General features: G+C 36.8%; 1 protein-coding gene, 1 long non-coding RNA gene and 1 other non-coding gene across 3 annotated transcripts; 1 reads left to right on the forward strand and 2 right to left on the reverse strand.

Moving 5' to 3' along the window:
• The first annotated feature begins 101 nt into the window (after nucleotides 1-101).
• LOC5513850 (cysteine and histidine-rich domain-containing protein 1) lies at nucleotides 102-15428 on the forward strand. Its single transcript, XM_032383397.2, has 13 exons — nucleotides 102-298; nucleotides 4875-4924; nucleotides 5824-5880; nucleotides 6630-6710; nucleotides 7805-7863; nucleotides 8548-8660; nucleotides 8738-8793; nucleotides 9824-9894; nucleotides 11095-11200; nucleotides 11692-11717; nucleotides 13721-13817; nucleotides 13927-13989; nucleotides 14953-15428. Exons 1-13 carry the CDS (start codon nucleotides 223-225, stop codon nucleotides 15076-15078), a joined length of 981 nt encoding a protein of 326 aa, XP_032239288.2. The 5' UTR covers nucleotides 102-222; the 3' UTR covers nucleotides 15079-15428.
• LOC125559874 lies at nucleotides 9821-10580 on the reverse strand. The gene is made up of 2 exons (XR_007306572.1): nucleotides 10528-10580; nucleotides 9821-9931 (listed from the first exon to the last, which is right to left on the reverse strand). It is a non-coding gene; the product is annotated as an uncharacterized LOC125559874 (long non-coding RNA).
• Nucleotides 15429-17490: 2062 nt separating the features above from the next.
• Nucleotides 17491-17572, reverse strand: Trnas-aga. Its single transcript has one exon. It is a non-coding gene; the product is annotated as a tRNA-Ser (tRNA).
• Between the last annotated feature and the right edge of the window lie 212 nt (nucleotides 17573-17784).

A 17784-nucleotide genomic window follows, 5' to 3' on the forward strand; every position in this document is an offset into this window, starting at 1 on the left:
ATAAGCCAGTCTCATGGAAAATGCTGGGAAAAAAATGTTTGATCTTGAAAAACACTTCCACAGGGAGCCCACAATCTCTACAAGTGCACTCTGGGTAACTTGTCCAGCGGTCTACCGCATAAACGCCGGTGGTCAGGAAATCGTCGAAGAGATTTGAAACTCCACTCATTTCGCGTGTTTTTCGCGTATTCCCTGCCCTTAAGCGGCATTTGAATTAATATCATGGCCTCAGAGGAACTGCTTACTTGCTATAACAAAGGATGCGGGCAAAAATTCAAGCTCGACGAAAACAACGAAGGTAAAAACTTGACACAGAGAGCCAACTATGTTGGTTTATTCTCGATAGCAGACAGTAAGCTTATGTCTTTCGTATTTTACATAAGCGGAAATTAATTTATTTTATTCGTGCCATTTATTACCAACTATACTAATAATATGCGCACCTAAACAATCAAAGGACGCTACAAGCTTGCATTAACGGTGTTTGATAGCGAGTCAGACCATTTTTTCTTATGTTGTTTTCGGATTTTTTTCTGACATTCGCCCACGTGGAGTGCTGTCTGCCGTGAAAATCACGAAAATTCCAAGGTAGTACACACACGTATTACCTATAGACTTTCTCCAAGAATTTAGAAGAAGAACTAGGAAAAAAGGATAATTACTATTTTATACTGCTAGCATTATTATTGAATATGTTGTAACTTAAATGGTGTAGATATTTTTCCAAATATTGTAAATAAAGTCTTCCTCTGAAATGATGAACAGTAGACAAATGTTTTTGTGAATATCTGTAATTTGTTAAAATTCATGTTTAAGTTAGATATAATTTTTGCAAGTTTTTCTTTTTCTTTTTTGTGTATATTTTTGTTGCCATAGCAATGATGAAACGCGCAGGGGTCCTGAAACCAGCCAATCATGTGGGCTGGCTGATGTGCAGCTGTCATCTTTGCATGTCACATGTAGAAGATTGACAGGTTGCAGATCATGATTCTGCCTCTCTGAGCTTACGCATCCAAAATTTTGTCATTTGTGTTTTATTTTCTTTGTCACTGTCTCCCTTTAACCCATTCGCTCCTGGGGTAATAGCGCGGGAAAATCGCTCTCTCACTAGGAGTTTTCACAAGTTTTGCAAATTCCCTTGAGCAGAAAACAAAACACATATGCGCAGTAAATTGCGAGACAATATTACATAAAAGCAAATAGTGCATCCCATTCAGGAAAAGACAAGGAATCTGATGGTGTACAAATTAATCTGTAAACAACTTGGAAAATATAAAAACTAGACTATTATTTATCAAGTTTATTCAAATTTGTTCAATTTAGTGAAAACGAAGAAACAAAACACAACTTCTTTTGAAAATTTTTTTATTTTATTTTAAAATTTCTTTTTTAATAAAAACACAAATCAATACAATATTTGAAATAAATGTACTCACAGTATCCCTGAATACATTCCACGAGTTTATTCCACAGATAAGATTTAAAGACTTGGTAAAACAAAGACATTTTATCAACCAGGGGCCGGTTGCACAAAGCCTGGATAAGTCTTATCCACCGGTTAAATCTTTATCCAGCGGATAAAAGTTATCCAAGTGGTGTGATTCGGTTGCACAAAGCCCGAATAAAAGTTATCCAGCGGTTAAAGTTATCCGGATGATAGAGGTCGGATAAAATCTTATCCACCAAATAAAAGTGAAGAAAAAACAAAATGGAGTCTTGCTTTCTAATTTATTGTCAGAATTTAGATTAATGTCAGACACAGTGCAAGTTGAAACACATGCAAACGACAAATTTTTCGGTTGGAAAATTAACAATGAACTATGAACTTATACATATAGCTCTTGCAGGACTGGAATTAATCTACATTGCCCGCGTTCTGTCGAGAAATGTGACTCCTAAAGACAGGAAGAAGTTAAACACTATCCCCTTTGATCATTCCATGATTTACATGCACTTTGCCTCGATAAACTGTTTGTTTTCTGGCACTTTTAGTAGCTTTTCAACGGTCTTCATTTTGTTTGAAGGAAAAACAGCGCGCGCTTTGCATATTTACCATGGAAACGGGAAGCCATTTAGTGGTAAATGATGGCGATTCAGTGGAAATTTAACCAGTGTTCTATCCAAGCTTTGTGCAACACTATTTTATATGCCAGATAACTATTCGCTGGATAGGGATTTTATCCGGCGGTTAGCGCCTATCCGGCGGATAACTTATCCAGGCTTTGTGCAACCGGCCCCATAGTTTTACAGTTTCAAAGTGCATGTTCTGAACACAGCAACGGTTGACCTTTCTAAATCGGTTTTATGTTTAGAGAACAAAATCTTCGTGCTTTCCGTGGATTTCCTAAACTCATAATCAGTTCACAACATCTTCAATGTACAATCAACTAAAAGTATTGTTTAATTGTTTATTTTCCTTAATTTTTATTTACCAAAAACAGAGGAATATAGAATTGATTCAAATCGTTCGCACTGATTTTGTTAGTTAAATCTATTGTTCTCAAAGAAGCAAAGTAACATGCAAAATATTCGAGTTAATCCATGAAAACCCTTTATGGCATCCTTGTTACCTAGCATATGTTATGTGATCCAGTAAAGGTTATTTTTGTACCATTTTGTCCTCCTGAAATGAAGTATTTTGAGATGAGAGCAACCATGTAATTCACACGTGGTCAAATTTTTTAATTCACCCCAGCTTGATTTAGCTAAAATAAATATCATTATACAGATCTTTTCACGAAAATAAGAAGCCTTTATCAATACAGCTGATTTTTAGTGGGTAGATAATTTATTCTTACCAGACTAAAGGCAGTGTACTTCTCGAAACACGTCAAAATCTCCACTGTGAGACTTCAAAATTTAGATCTCACTGTCAGAATCTCGCGTGAATTCTGATGTCTTTACGCACTGTTTCCCGTCATTTTTTAACAAAACGATCCTCTCGCAGCCTGTAATTATCCTCTCTAGAGCTATCATGTCAGATTTTCTTTTTTTCAATTATCTTCCTTTACCAAGCCTTAAAAGCAAGAAAATAATGGAAATATTGCGATTTTCAAGCGCTATCGGGTCTCCAAGAATTCAACATGGTGGTCACACGAGACAAGTGATTTCACTCGAAGGCATTGTTCTATTGTTCAGTTGCTAGGAGATGCGCAAAAGAGCTCATTTAATTGGTCAGTTCTTTGTCAGGCTACAGCTGAATTTTCAAAAGCTTTACTCGCTGGGGAGGGGAGCCAGAGGGGTTTTTCTCGTGCGCATAAAAGCTGGGCGGTATAGGGAAATATGACAGCTTTTCCGCCGGGTGTTTCAGGGCGGTATGGGAGCGAATGGGTTAAATATACATTTTGATCATTGTAAGATTTTTTAGATTATAAGCATCACATATTTTGTGTTTCTGGAAGAAAAAAAGCTTCATGGGAAACTTTTATTTTCAGCAGATTTTGGTCTTGATGGGACTAACATGACCCATTTTTTCCAAAAAAAGTTACTTTCAAACTAATCTTCTTTTTCCAAAAAGTTAAAGAAAAATGGCAAAAAGACATTCATTTTCAACTGCTGCAATCATATAATCTTGCTAGTTTGTTAGTCATCTTTAGTTTAGTTAGTCATCTTTTGATTTAATTGCTTTAATTACTTTGGGGCAGCTTGTATTTTATAATTTGGTGTTTGTGTCAATAGAAGCATGTTTATTATTTCCATCATCAACATCATCACCATCTTTAATATCATAACCTGAGTATCAGGCCCTCCTGATGTTTCTATCGCGCCGGCAAGAAACAAGACAAGGGCCTGATACAAGTACTGTTCGAATTGCATGTTCTCATGCCGGATTCCAGCATGGCTCCTGATTGGTAAAAAAACAAAGGGTACTAGAATGGGATGCGCTGATTGGTTCAGCTATATATAGTACCCTAGCCCGTCGACTGCTCTTTCTCAGAGTAATGGTGGACTCCAAAAGTGCTTTTGACCTTTGCTTTAGCAGAATCAGAGAAATCGTTTTCTATAGCATTTAAAAAAAATAATATTGTCCTGTCTTCATTTTCTTCAGAAAAGTTCCGCCTGATACTCAGGTTAGATGTTCAAATGTTTTGCCAAGGCCAGTCATTGCATGTGTTTATTTCTCATTATCGTTTTTTAAAGAAAGATCCACTAGTTATATCAAAGGCGCTGGATGTCATAGAAGCTGCTTAATACTACAGACATCATTAGTCGTTGCTATCAAATTTTTAGACAGACCAGGCGCCGAATATTTGAGAAGTTTTTCTGTGAGAGCAGGAAGACTGCTTGGGAATGTTTGCGGCACTTCCTGCGAGTTGTTGATTGAGTGAGCTTATCAAATAATGGCATTTGTGTTCAAGCAGCGGTTTGTCTATTTAGACGAAAAGCCTGTAGTAAATTGGTGATGTGAATATCCTGTAGTAATTTAGTTATGTGTAGATCTGCAGTCATATACTTAAGTCATAAATCTCCTGAGCCGTGAACTATCATTTAGCATAAAGTTACCCTCAGCAGGGTTCGTCGTAACTAAAATTATTACCCTTGCATACCAATGTAGTTTTGTTTTACATAAATGCTGTTTATAATTTGACTTGGGCATTTGATTGTGCCACCACGCGAGTCATTGGAAAATTAACAGCCAACATATTTTGACAGTGACCTGAAAAGGGGCGACAGGCGTCATGTCTAGTATTTATGTCAGGTGTACTTTTATTTTTCCTCTCAGACTTTTGAAAAATAAAATCGCCTGATATTCAGGCTATTATTATCACCATCAGCATCATCATCATCACCACCATCACCACCACCACCATCATCATCATAATTCCTCTGATTGACCTTGCGGTTGTTCATAATCATGTTATTTTTTTTTCTAGGTGCATGTGTACACCATCCTGGAGTCCCAGTCTTTCATGATGCTCTCAAGGTAAAGGAATTGACAAAAAATGTCAGTCATGAGCAGTTGCTGACAAGTAAAAAAATTTAACAGAGAATGAAACATAATAATGCTCAAAGAAGAATTGGGCAGCCACTCATTGAGTTTAAAAGATGTCTCAAATGCCTTTTAATTATCACTTCCTGATGCATTAAGTGCCTGGAATACCCGTTTTCAACCCAACAAAATTTAACCTAGAGTTAAAAGCTGAAAGTTAAAGCCGCATTGTCACCAGTTTACTTCCATGATGGAAATGTCAACTGTTAAAAAACAAAATAATCTATTAGAATCCTAGATATTTAACAGGCCATCCACTCTAAATTATCAATCACATCCTCAAAGAACTTTCAATAGACACACTGCTTTCAATATTATGAAGGATTATTCGAGTTTTCTGTTAAAAATCATCAGAGATTTTTACATAATCGACCGGAAGTAAACTGGTGACAATGCAGCTTTTAACCTTGCTAGTGACCCTAAATAGTCCAGTTTCAAATCCCAATGGGTAGACAGACTCAGGATGCACTCAATAAAATCTGAGCCTTGGTTTGGTACAAATTTCATGCCTATACTGGTGATCATTTCCTAGAGCTTAGAATAAAAAAAAATGCAAAGTCTTGTAAAGTCTTTGTGATCTTGCTGTTATTTGAGAAGAGTTTGTCTGAAACTGAGCCTTGCAGTGTATTTATGAGCCCTTAGTGCCTATGGCTAGCAGGCAAAAACCAGACTATTGAGCCTGTAACATGGATAACTAAAGGTATTTGAGTGGCTCAAGAGAGAGTAGTCACAACATATTCAAATTTGAAAATATTCTACCACATGCTACCACTGCATGGGAAATGTAGGATATATATACTGACACAAAAATGTTTTTTATTTTATTTCACCAGGGCTGGTCCTGTTGTAAAAAGCGAGTAACAGACTTCACAGAGTTTCTAAACATTCCTGTAAGTAAAAAAAATATTATCCATGTTTCAGATTGGGCTGATTAACATGCTTTACATTTACCTCAACACTTTGAGTTCATCAATGTCTTCTTATGGACATTTGAGGAAAAATGAATATTCTAGAGAAGAAACAATAGGCCATTCCAGCTATAAAAATGTACATCCACTCAATAAACATCATGCAGAGAAAGCTTCGTTTGGTGATAGCTTAAAAAAGCGCACATGCAGCATTCTGGTAGTTGAGGTAGGTTTCTATGGTGATGCGCACACAAACTCATAGCTAGAATGGCCGATTGGATCATCATTCTACTCAGCTCTCTAATGGGGTTATTTAGAGATGACTGGATCAGAGATGATTCGGGAATCCTGTGGCATGTTAAATAAAGAAATTGGGGGGGAGGGACATGGGAAATGAACAGTGCCAAGAGCTGTAGATTTCCAAGGTACATATTACATCCAGATAACTAAAAACTTGACAAATAAGGGTTGGGTGGATTTAGGGGTGTTGCCATGGCAATGATGAAACGCGCAGGGGTCCTGAAACCAGTCAATCATGTGGGCTGGCTGATGTGCAGCTGTTTTCTTTGCATATGACATGTAGAAGATTATCAGATTGCAGATCAGGATTCTGCCTCTCTGAGCCAGCTTTGCAATGAAAACTTATTTTATATCCCATATTCCATGCACTGTCTATTCTTCATCATACATATGAAGTTTGAATTCACATTAACATGATGGTTGTTTTACAGGGCTGCACTACCTCCTTTCATAACAATGAGAAACCAGCAGCTCCAGAAAAACCAGAAGAGAAACCACTTGAAAAGGATGAGGTGAGAAAATGGTCAAGACACATCATTTTGCTACTCACTTGCCAAAACATGGTAGCTTGTTAATAACTTAGTCTATTGATTCAATGAGATGTTCATTTTAAGTGACGAATTAAATCTTCTTGTCCTTATGGTGAATTTCAATCCATTCTTCAATCAAAGCAACACAGTTGTATATTTAGAGTATGAATTAGTGCAGAAAAAATTGTAGTTTTAAAGGTAAAAGTTTTGAGAACTTGAAACAAAAATCAAACAACATTCAATCAATCAATCAACTTTATTTCATCATCAAATATATTAATTATTTACATGATATGCATAGATTATGAAGATGAGGAGCCTACTGAAAGCAAGATACTTATAAGTGTAGGCCCCTTTGGGATGGTTTCATGATAGTCAAATATGTTGCTCTTATAATTTTGTGAATACCGATGAAATATAAAAAAATATATATTTTACAATCAAATATTTATAATCAAGTGCTGCTTTTGTCTGAAAGTAATTGATACTTTGCTTTCTTAAAACTAAATATAGATCTACATCTTTTTGTTTTCTCACTGAGAGTACTCCAGACTTTTGGATCCAGGATATTGAGAATTGCCCACGTTTTGTTTTCCTGAGTGTTTGTCTGTAGTCACTAGAGCACCTAGTATTGTAATTGTCTATTTGGTTGTTTTTCTTGAATGTATTGGTGAAGAAGAAAGACTTAAAAGTATGTACTTGTTGACAATCGTCCATGCACCTGTCACAAGTGACCTATGTTAATCCCTAACCCTTGCAAGTGAGATGCTCATGTACTGCAGTGAACTTAATCCACTTAAACTATAAGTGAAGCTTCTTACATCAAAACTGTTTCTTTCTATTTCTAAAGTATGAAATGAAGCATCGATAGTTTATTGTTAGGCCTTTAAACAAATACATTTCTTTTTATGTACTGTTCCAAATGCAAATGCAACAAATGAATGTGAAACAATTGGCTTTGGGTCATTCACAGGCATTTGCATTTGTATTGACACATGAAAAGAACAACCTTTGTTCAAGGCCTTCTTATTAAAGTAAAATCTGATCCTGTTTTGGGGTTATTCTGTTTTTACTAGGTTATAGAAGTTAATAACCAGCCACGAAAACCACAACCGAAAGAGTCTGTGAGACCCAGGTGGGGCTTCTTGCTAGTACTTTAGATATGATAGCAGTTGGAATACAGAAATTGCAAGAACTTGGAAGCAAATTGTGAAATAACTACAAGGAAGTACACAATCAAACTCATTAGGTTGCAATTGAAGAATCTGTTACCAGCAGTACTTTATGGGTATCAAATGAATAAGAAAATATGGGTGAATAAAATACAAATCTATTTTTCAGTACTATTGCTTTCAAATATTTTTTATATACTGTACATTCCATTGGCTTTTAAAAAACTTGGGCACAGTTGTTTTTATGTTACCCACGAATCACTTTTTGATCTTTGTTTATCGGGGGTAACCTATTTAACCGAATATACAGTTTTCTAACATATGGCCCTCGGTTAGTAAGCACTGTCACTGGGGGTGGTCACTGCCAGAGGATTTATTGCATCCCTAGTGGTTCTTTTACGTCCCTATCAGGTTTAATGTAGTGCAGCTTGAAGAGACAGGACCTCTGGTTTAGTGTCCTTATCCGAGAAGACTGGAAACACAGGAGAATAATTTCAACACACTTGTGACACAAATTAGAATCAAGGCAGGAACCTGGACTGCAGAATTCTTGCGTGGACCCTTATTTGAAATAGGAGTATATTATATAAAGTAGCGTTATATATAATGAATTTGAGTTTATCTCACAAATGTATTTTCTTTGACAGTGATGATCTTCCAAAAGTTGCCCTGAAAACAACTGTCACAGACTCACTGAAAAGTGCTCTGGCAAAACAGAAAGAGGCTCAGAAAGAAAACCAGGCCAATAAAAACTCAGAGGGTTTGTATTTTTTCTTAAAAATACCAAGTTTCATGTGTCCTTAAGCCTTTTCCTATTTTTTTTCTGTTTTGTTCTAGATCACGGTGATGAAATCAAGGTTGGCACAGTATGTAAAAACAGCTCCTGCAATTCGGTATGCGATATGTTTATTATAGCAGCACATAGTAATGACTGAGAGAAATAAAGAATTAGTTATAAAAACAAATAAACTTGTGGCCTTCAGCCATGATATAAAAACTAATTATGCATACAATAATCTATAGTAATGACTAAGTGAAGTAAATAATTAGTTATAAAAATAAATTAACTTGTGGCTCTCAGCCATGATATAAAACTAATTATGTATACAATAATCTAGAGTAATGACTGAGAGAAGTAAATAATTAGTTATAAAAACAAACAAACTTATCAAGAATTATTATGAATATAATAAGATATGAGTGTCATAAAAATCTTAATTACGTACAATCCAAATAAAAATACTATACACCAATTTCAAAATATGTTGTCAGTGCAAATGGCAAACGGCCATTGACAAGGCAGTTCTACGACCGTAAGGACCCATGAATCCCAAAATATTTGTTCCTAATTCAGAAAAATATAAATAAAACATACGGCTATCCATTTAATATAATTAATATATGGTTCTGATATCACTTGATTATATTTTTCACCTTTATTTTTACATGTTATTGCTACCCCTTAAACACCTTGCGTTCGTAGAACTGCCGTTTGGCAATTGCTATTCACTGTTCAAACCGTCGATCTTTATTGAAATAGGTGTATACATTATATTTCACTTGCTATATGTACTAAAAGACTCCACCTCCTAATAGTGTGAAAACTATAAATAGTAACATCAATGCAAAATGGATCAATTGAGGGTCATAATCTAATCATGTGTAGCACATAAAAATGTACAAGTGTATTCAATGTGTGTAACAATGATCAAGTGTAGTACAGAAACACACAAGTGTATACAATGTGTATAACAATAATCACATGTACATAAAACTTTGAACAGGGACTCAGTTTAAACACTCTTGTGAATTCCACACTTTGTCCTTCTAAGTTTTTTTATGGTAGCAGCCACCCTCTTTTGCCTGTTAAGCCCATGCATGGCCTTTCTATTTTACTTATTTCTATATTCTTTTAATTTGTAGACGTATGTGAGTGAAAGCACAAATGATGAGAGATGCTGGCATCATCCTGGTGCTCCAGTCTTCCATGAGGGGTAAGCCATAAGTGGTCCTATTATTTGCAGCCTTGCCCTGGAGTGGAAGTTGAAACATGTAAGGGGGCTTGGGGGGGACTTGTGAAAAACTATGTGTTGTAGATGTTTTGCTGTGCTTTAAAGTCCACATAACCTTTGCTTTAATCTAGGAAATGCAAGTATATGCCTGGATTCTGAAAAAGGAACTGAATTTGATTGAAATATATTTTTTTTACAGAGCTTTGAAAATTGATACTCATTTTCTTGTAGACTACCATGTTGTGATAAACTTGTAACTGCACAACAATCTTCAGCAACAGTTAACAAAAGCTGTACAAAATCTTAAGGAGTATAGTATTCTGCAAGCATATTTAATTTCATATTTTGATTGACATCTCCAACTATTTCACATATGATTTCATCTATGCCTTTTGTTTCACAGCATTTTTTTTTTAATGACTTTTTTCCATTGCCCAAATATTGCAAATTGAATATTATTCAGGGCTTCTGGAATTACGCGCTTGTGCGTAATTTGGCTTTTTCAGCGTAATCCGCGTAATTTACAAATTTGAGCGTAATCCCGCGTAATTTGGCTAAATTTTGAAAGACAAAACATTTAATTTCACAGCTGATGTGTTCTTTTAGGGTTCTTACCTCTATTTCTCGTAAAAAAGAGATATATTCTTCGTATGAGTGCAATATTTTGAACTGAATTTCGAAAACAAATAAAATGACTAGGCGCTCTTTGCTAAACCGCGAAGGCCTAGGACTAATAATAAAATACCTTTTTTAATTGGCTGGTGGCTAGGAGCCAATGAAATCTTGCCTAAGATATTTTCACGCAAAAAATTACCTTTTCAAGTTATTTCGTGCTTTCCTTCGGTACAAAATGTAGTTTGGGCGTAACAGTTGATATTTCGTGTAATATACTAGTGCGTAATTCAGTAAAAAAATCCCGCAAAATTTTGATTTTTAAAGAAAAATGTATTGCAAAATCCCGCGTAATTTAGCGAGATTGATGATTGATTTTCCACGTAAATTAGCAAAAAATTCCATGTAATTTGGAGTTTTTTTCCGCCTAATTCCAGAAGCCCTGATTATTAGATATTGTAGATTTTATTTACCTGTGCAAACATGCTTCTTTTGCTATTCATATTTGTTGGAAGAAAATAACAGATAATAAAGATTGGAATAGTTCTATCAGTTTTTGTGCTGTTCTAGTTACAAGTACTGGACCTGTTGTATGAAGAGAACCACAGACTTTAACGAGTTCCTTGGTCAGGAAGGCTGTTCGTCAGGGACACATCGCTGGGTCCTAACAGAGGAGGTACAACTTGCAAATATAACACTAAATGCACCTCAATTGATCCACAAAGACTATCATGAAATGGCAATGATGAAACGCGCAGGGGTCCTGAAACCAGCCAATCATGTGGGCTGGCTGATGTGCGGCTGTCATCTTTGCATGTGACATGTAGAAGATTGACAGGTTGCAGATCAGGATTCTGCCTCTCTGAGCCCTTAAAGAGCCATTGCCAAACTTATGCATATGTTTATGTCAAATGATGAAAGAATAAACCATCTTTTTTTAAGAGGTATAAAACCATATTTTTATAAACAGGTATTAAAGGGTCTGGGAACTTCAAGACTGTTTGTTAAACACTAAAAGAAAAAAATACATTAATGGGGGGAAAAAAAGTAATATTAAGAGGAAATATAGAATCGTCCCATCATTAGCTTTGTGATTATAGTTTCCCAACTTTTTACCAGTCTTATTTCTTTTTCTTTTTCTTTTTCTTTTTTCTTTTTTTTTTGCAGGAGAAAAAGAAAAAAGTTCTTTGCAGGTATTTTTTTTTCACTTCACTGCATCACTGCATGTTCAATATTTTGTGAATTATTCTTAAAAATTTCAAACTGTTAAACCAATTTTTGCCTTCCCTCATTTAAACTAATGCCTTATGGAAAAGTAAAACATTTCAGTGTTGTCCATTAGAAACGCTTTAAGAATTTTGAATGATGGAAGTCAAAAGGCAAGTTAAGCAGTTTGAAATTTTCTAAGAGAATTTGAGAACCTTAACAGTAAATAATGAAACATCAGATAAAGGCAATGTTTCACTGAAATTTACAAGCCCCCCTACTCTGAAATTTTCACAAAATTTTATATAGTTTTATAAGCAAACCCCAAACCCACAAACATGTGGGTGTGTGTGTGGCCAAATATGGGTGGAATGTTTTAATGCCTTCCAAGTATTAATCTATTACAAATACAGATCTTTTCAAAATTGTGGACGTGATTCACTATACATGTGCATTGTTGCCAAGTAAAATATTGGGCTGACAGTATCGTGGACGTGATTCACTATACATGTGCATTGTTGCCAAGTAAAATATTGGGCTGACAGTATTGTGGACGTGATTCACTATACATGTGCATTGTTGCCAAGTAAAATATTGGGCTGACAGTATTGTGGACGTGATTCACTATACATGTGCATTGTTGCCAAGTAAAATATTGGGCTGACAGTATCGTGGACGTGATTCACTATACATGTGCATTGTTGACAAATAAAATATTGGGCAGACAGTATTGTGGACGTGATTCACTATACATGTGCATTGTTGACAAGTAAAATATTGGGCAGACAGTATTGTGGACGTGATTCACTATACATGTGCATTGTTGCCAAGTAAAATATTGGGCACACAGTATTGTGGACGTGATTCACTATACATGTGCATTGTTGCCAAGTAAAATATTGGGCAGACAGTATTGTGGACGTGATTCACTATACATGTGCATTGTTGACAAGTAAAATATTGGGCAGACAGTATTGTGGACATGATTTACTATACATGTGCATTGTTGACAAGTAAAATATTGGGCAGACAGTATTGTGGACATGATTCACTATACATGTGCATTGTTGCCAAGTAAAATATTGGGCTGACAGTATCGTGGACGTGATTCACTATACATGTGCATTGTTGCCAAGTAAAATATTGGGCAGACAGTATTGTGGACGTGATTCACTATACATGTGCATTGTTGACAAGTAAAATATTGGGCAGACAGTATCGTGGACGTGATTCACTATACATGTGCATTGTTGCCAAGTAAAATATTGGGCTGACAGTATCGTGGACGTGATTCACTATACATGTGCATTGTTGACAAGTAAAATATTGGGCAGACAGTATTGTGGACGTGATTCACTATACATGTGCATTGTTGACAAGTAAAATATTGGGCTGACAGTATTGTGGACGTGATTCACTATACATGTGCATTGTTGCCAAGTAAAATATTAGGCTGACAGTATTGTGGACGTGATTCACTATACATGTGCATTGTTGCCAAGTAAAATATTGGGCTGACAGTATCGTGGACGTGATTCACTATACATGTGCATTGTTGCCAAGTAAAATATTGGGCTGACAGTATCGTGGACGTGATTCACTATACATGTGCATTGTTGACAAGTAAAATATTGGGCAGACAGTATCGTGGACGTGATTCACTATACATGTGCATTGTTGCCAAGTAAAATATTGGGCTGACAGTATTGTGGACGTGATTCACTATACATGTGCATTGTTGCCAAGTAAAATATTGGGCTGACAGTATTCGTACATGTACTGTAGGGCTTGTTGTCGCTTTTGTATTGTTTTGCATTTTCGTGTGGATGCAGATCGTTTTGGAAACAGAACTAAAAGGTTGTGTTTTCAAACCAAAATGGATACGCGGAAAATGGGTCTAAGTACTCATGCATCATATGGTGATGTGACTCCTCTCAGGGTATTATTGTATCTTGTACTTTTTTATGTGAATGTTGATTCTTACTTTCAGATATGACTGGTTCCAAATGGGCAATTCTGTTGTTATTTCTGTTTATGCCAAACTCACTGACCCTAATGCAACAGTTATCAAGGCTAATAGTACCCAGGTAAGAAATATAAAAAATTTGAATTGGAATATTTTGTAGCTTTTGCACTGTTATCAAAAAAGACCCAGCATTTTTTAGTGGTGCAGCATGATTTTCTGTATTTTTACAGCTTAGTGCCAGCATTATGTTTGGTGAAGCCAGTTCGTTTGATCTGGAGATTAGTTTGTATGGGGTAAGTAAATGTCTGTGATGCGCTCGTGTAGTCCTGGTATTAATTTAGAGTGCCCACAGCTTAAACAAGGACCCAAACTATAAAAGGGCTTGGCTCCACCCCCTTTTGGCTGAATAAAATTCAACTTCAAGATGACAACATGGCGTAACATTTTGTCGGTAGTGAGACTATTTAGTTGTGTTATCCTTAATAATTTGAACTAATTTTTACTGCACATTCCTGCTTTTTTGGTGGGTTATTCATTGTTAGTAGCCAAGAGAAAATAAACCGAGCAAACGAGAAGAAAAGCGCTTTAAAAGTTGAGTTTGGGTTTCGCTCCTCGTGGGCAAATAAGACACGCTTGACTGAACTCCGGAGCTCCGCACCGCATAGCAGTTTACTGACAACTGAGCCTTTCGTGGACCTGGTCCAGGCCCTTTTATAGTGCGGGTCCTTGTTTAATCCTGGTATTTTTTTCTGGTTTTCATAAATCAGACCATTTTCTCTTAGGTAGCTCCTCCTACCTCATAGTGGTACTTAATTTTAGTTAATTAAAGCGGACCTTCCAGTTAAGTGGGGAGTTTTTCCGAACCCCCCCCCCCCCTCCCCCTTGCTACGGGCCTGTAACGCTGGTTAGGAAATTGAGGTGGCTTTATAGAAAACCTTTTTCTCAGCCTATAATGTTTGCCAGTGACCAGCAACATTACAGGCCATTTGGTTTGGATAGCTCAGGTGGCAGAGTGTCTCCCTAGTTGCTGGCTCTAGTCTCTGTTCTATGGCTGATTTCCACATATTTAATGCCAGGGTCATAGCAGGGGGGTGGGGCACTGGAAGATATAAAACCCCTCTTTTGCCTTTATCTTAAACTGCATGAACAGAATTTGGGGGTTCCAGGGGTGTTGACTTTAGCCAATCAATCTCACAGTAATCCATGTGCAATTGATGATGATTTCATTGAGAGGTCACATTAATTCCTATGTGCAGGTGATAGATCCTGAGAAAAGCACAGTGCTCATGTCACCAACCAAGGTGGAGATCAAGCTTCGCAAGGCAGACATCGGCAGCTGGAGTAATCTAGAGCTCAAGACCACACCCCCCAAAACTAGCTGAGGCCTGGAATCAGGACACTTGAACAAGACACAAACATTGAACACTTTGCATTTATATCTAGAGCTGAAAGTTGAAGCATAACAAACATTCGAGCTAAACGTAACTGAACTGACATTGTACACTTATGTTACCAGCTAAGGACCGTGACCATACACCCCTCAAATCGATTCTGTTACTTTGACTTTGACACTAGTGAAGTGTTGAACGCTGTACACTTATGTTTAGAACTGGTCTAGACTCATGATAGTAAGCTTGCTGGCCAGGTTTTCCCTGCTGTTCTTGTTAGGTGTAAAAGGAACTAAGCTAGAAAAAAAATAACTATTACTAAATAAATACTATCTTTCGTTGAATGGTGTGTATTCCTCTGTTCCTAATTAAATATGCAAGAATTAATTCTGAGTCTCAAATCTCGCATCCATATCCAAACGTTGTGGGAGTATCTCTTTTTTATAAGTATATAGTATTTTATAACTTTTTTTTATAAGTTCAGCCTGAGATTTCACCAAATTCTGCACAGGCCCAGCAAAATAGATGTATTTGAGTAATGCGCTCTAAAATGTAGAACGAAGTTTTGTTCACACTAGCGACCGATATACTTCCTTATTACAACACAAATTATAAGTAAGTACACTAGTATAGTATTTGACGATTCTTCAATAAGAAATGACACACGTTTTGGCAGCCAAGGTGGCATGCACGTGCGTATGACAGTCATCAAGAGAGTATGATGTGGGCCAATCCTTTCATACTCCCTTGCAGACACGATGGAAATTTCAGTGATGAATCAGACTCAGCCATTAGCTGAGAGTAAAGGAAAGGTGTGAGGAAAGTGTGAGAGGGGGGCCTCCCGCAATTCTTAGCGCACAAAGATCTGACTCAGATCTACGAGGAAGAGGTAACCGATTTTTACGAAACTTCACAGAGGTGAGCACTCGTAGGTTGTAATTGGGAATTTCTTGCAAATCCAAAGGGCGGGAGGAACAGAGTTTGTTAGGCTAAATACTGACGAAATTCCCTCTAATTTGGCTGACGTGCCTCTCCCTGTTTGCTAAAAAACCCAGTCAAGTTACGTTGCGCTAATCTTGGCTGTCTAAGGTACTACTCCTTGGCGCGCTATAGGTTTGTCCTCACTTGGACGTAAAGCGCAAGCAGCCCACGGAATTTTCCGATTCACCTGGAACGCAAGCGCAAGAGAACGCAACTGCTAAGGTGGTAATACGAGCAGCAAAATCATACAACTTTAGTGGCAGTGCCGTTGTGCGTTTTACTACCGGCGAACAAACTTTTGTCGCCAGCAGTTTTTTTTGTTGCAAGTTGGAAAAGTTTGCTGCAGAAAGTAGGAGATTGTCCTCGTTTTTGCAACAAAACCCGTAAAGTAGCCAGTACACCAGACTTGTCTCGCAGCAAAAAGACATCAAGCATACGCAAGCACTTAAAGTCACACATCTGTTTCACCGAGAAAAAAGAAGGCGGTAAACAGCAAGAACCAGTCTATCCTTTGCTGCGACAAAAGTTTGTTCGCCGGTAGTAACACGCTCAAAATCGCCTTTCGAACTTTTTTTTGCAAATGCTTTCACAAAAGTTGTACTTTTTTCCTGCTCGTATTACCGTAACTCACTTGTGTTCCGCTTCAATTATCGCTTGCGCTTGCGTCGTAGTGAGAACCACCGTTCGACGCGCTATACTAGTCGAAACTTTGGCTAACCGCCTTTGCAAATCCCCAAACCACAAATTGTGATCTTGGGCTCCCTGTGATTTCCATCCGTTCTTATTTTTGGGACCTGACTCATATAAGGAAAAGAATTACACTAATTATTAATAGAATAGCAATAATAAGGTTGTCACTATATGAGCAGAATATATTTGACTGCATTTTAGAACGCATCAGGACTAAACGAGAAAATGTTTTTCTTCTTCTTTCTGAGCCTCGGCATGTTCTTAACATGTTTTTAAAATTTGTTGAATCCCAGGCTGGACGTTCTTATAAAAAAGGTTCTTAAAAAAAAGAGTACCCGATGAGTTAGAAAGAGAATTTCAGAATAACATAACATCTAAGTTTATTATGAACATTATTTGATTCTTCATTTTAGAACGCAAAAAAAATATATTTTAGAACGCATTTTAGAACGCATCAGGACTAAACGGGAAATTATTTTTCTTCTTCTATCTGAGCCTCGGCATGTTCTTAACATGTTTTTAAAATTTGTTGAATCCCAGGCTGGACGTTCTTATAAAAAAAGGTTCTTAAAAAAAAGAGAACGAGAATTTCAGAATAACATAACATCTAAGTTTATTGTGAACATTATTTGATTCTTCATTTTAGAACGCAAAAAAGTATATATTTTGCTGCTATTTCGGCTAAACGGGTAAAATGGAGGATATGAAAGGCTAAAGAAAAAAAATTCATTCATTCGTTGCGGGCAGGATTCGAACCTGCGCGGGAAGATCCCATTGGATTTCTAGTCCAACGCCTTAACCACTCGGCCACCGCAACCGCTGTGCAGTACTGGTGTCAAAAATAATTTACTTATACATTCTTACAAACTAAGAGTTCTATAAAGCCAATCTTTTCCCAGTATTGTCATTTTTGAATATCTTAAAAAAATTTAAGGTTAGTGGCACACACAATCAGATGTCGAAATTTTGTTCTGATATAATTTCCAAACTCCTTTGAAACAATAAATCTGCCTGCCGTTTCCTGACCAG

The sequence above is a fragment of the Nematostella vectensis genome, chromosome 14 (assembly GCF_932526225.1).
Source record: "Nematostella vectensis chromosome 14, jaNemVect1.1, whole genome shotgun sequence".
Classification (NCBI taxonomy): domain Eukaryota; kingdom Metazoa; phylum Cnidaria; class Anthozoa; order Actiniaria; family Edwardsiidae; genus Nematostella; species Nematostella vectensis.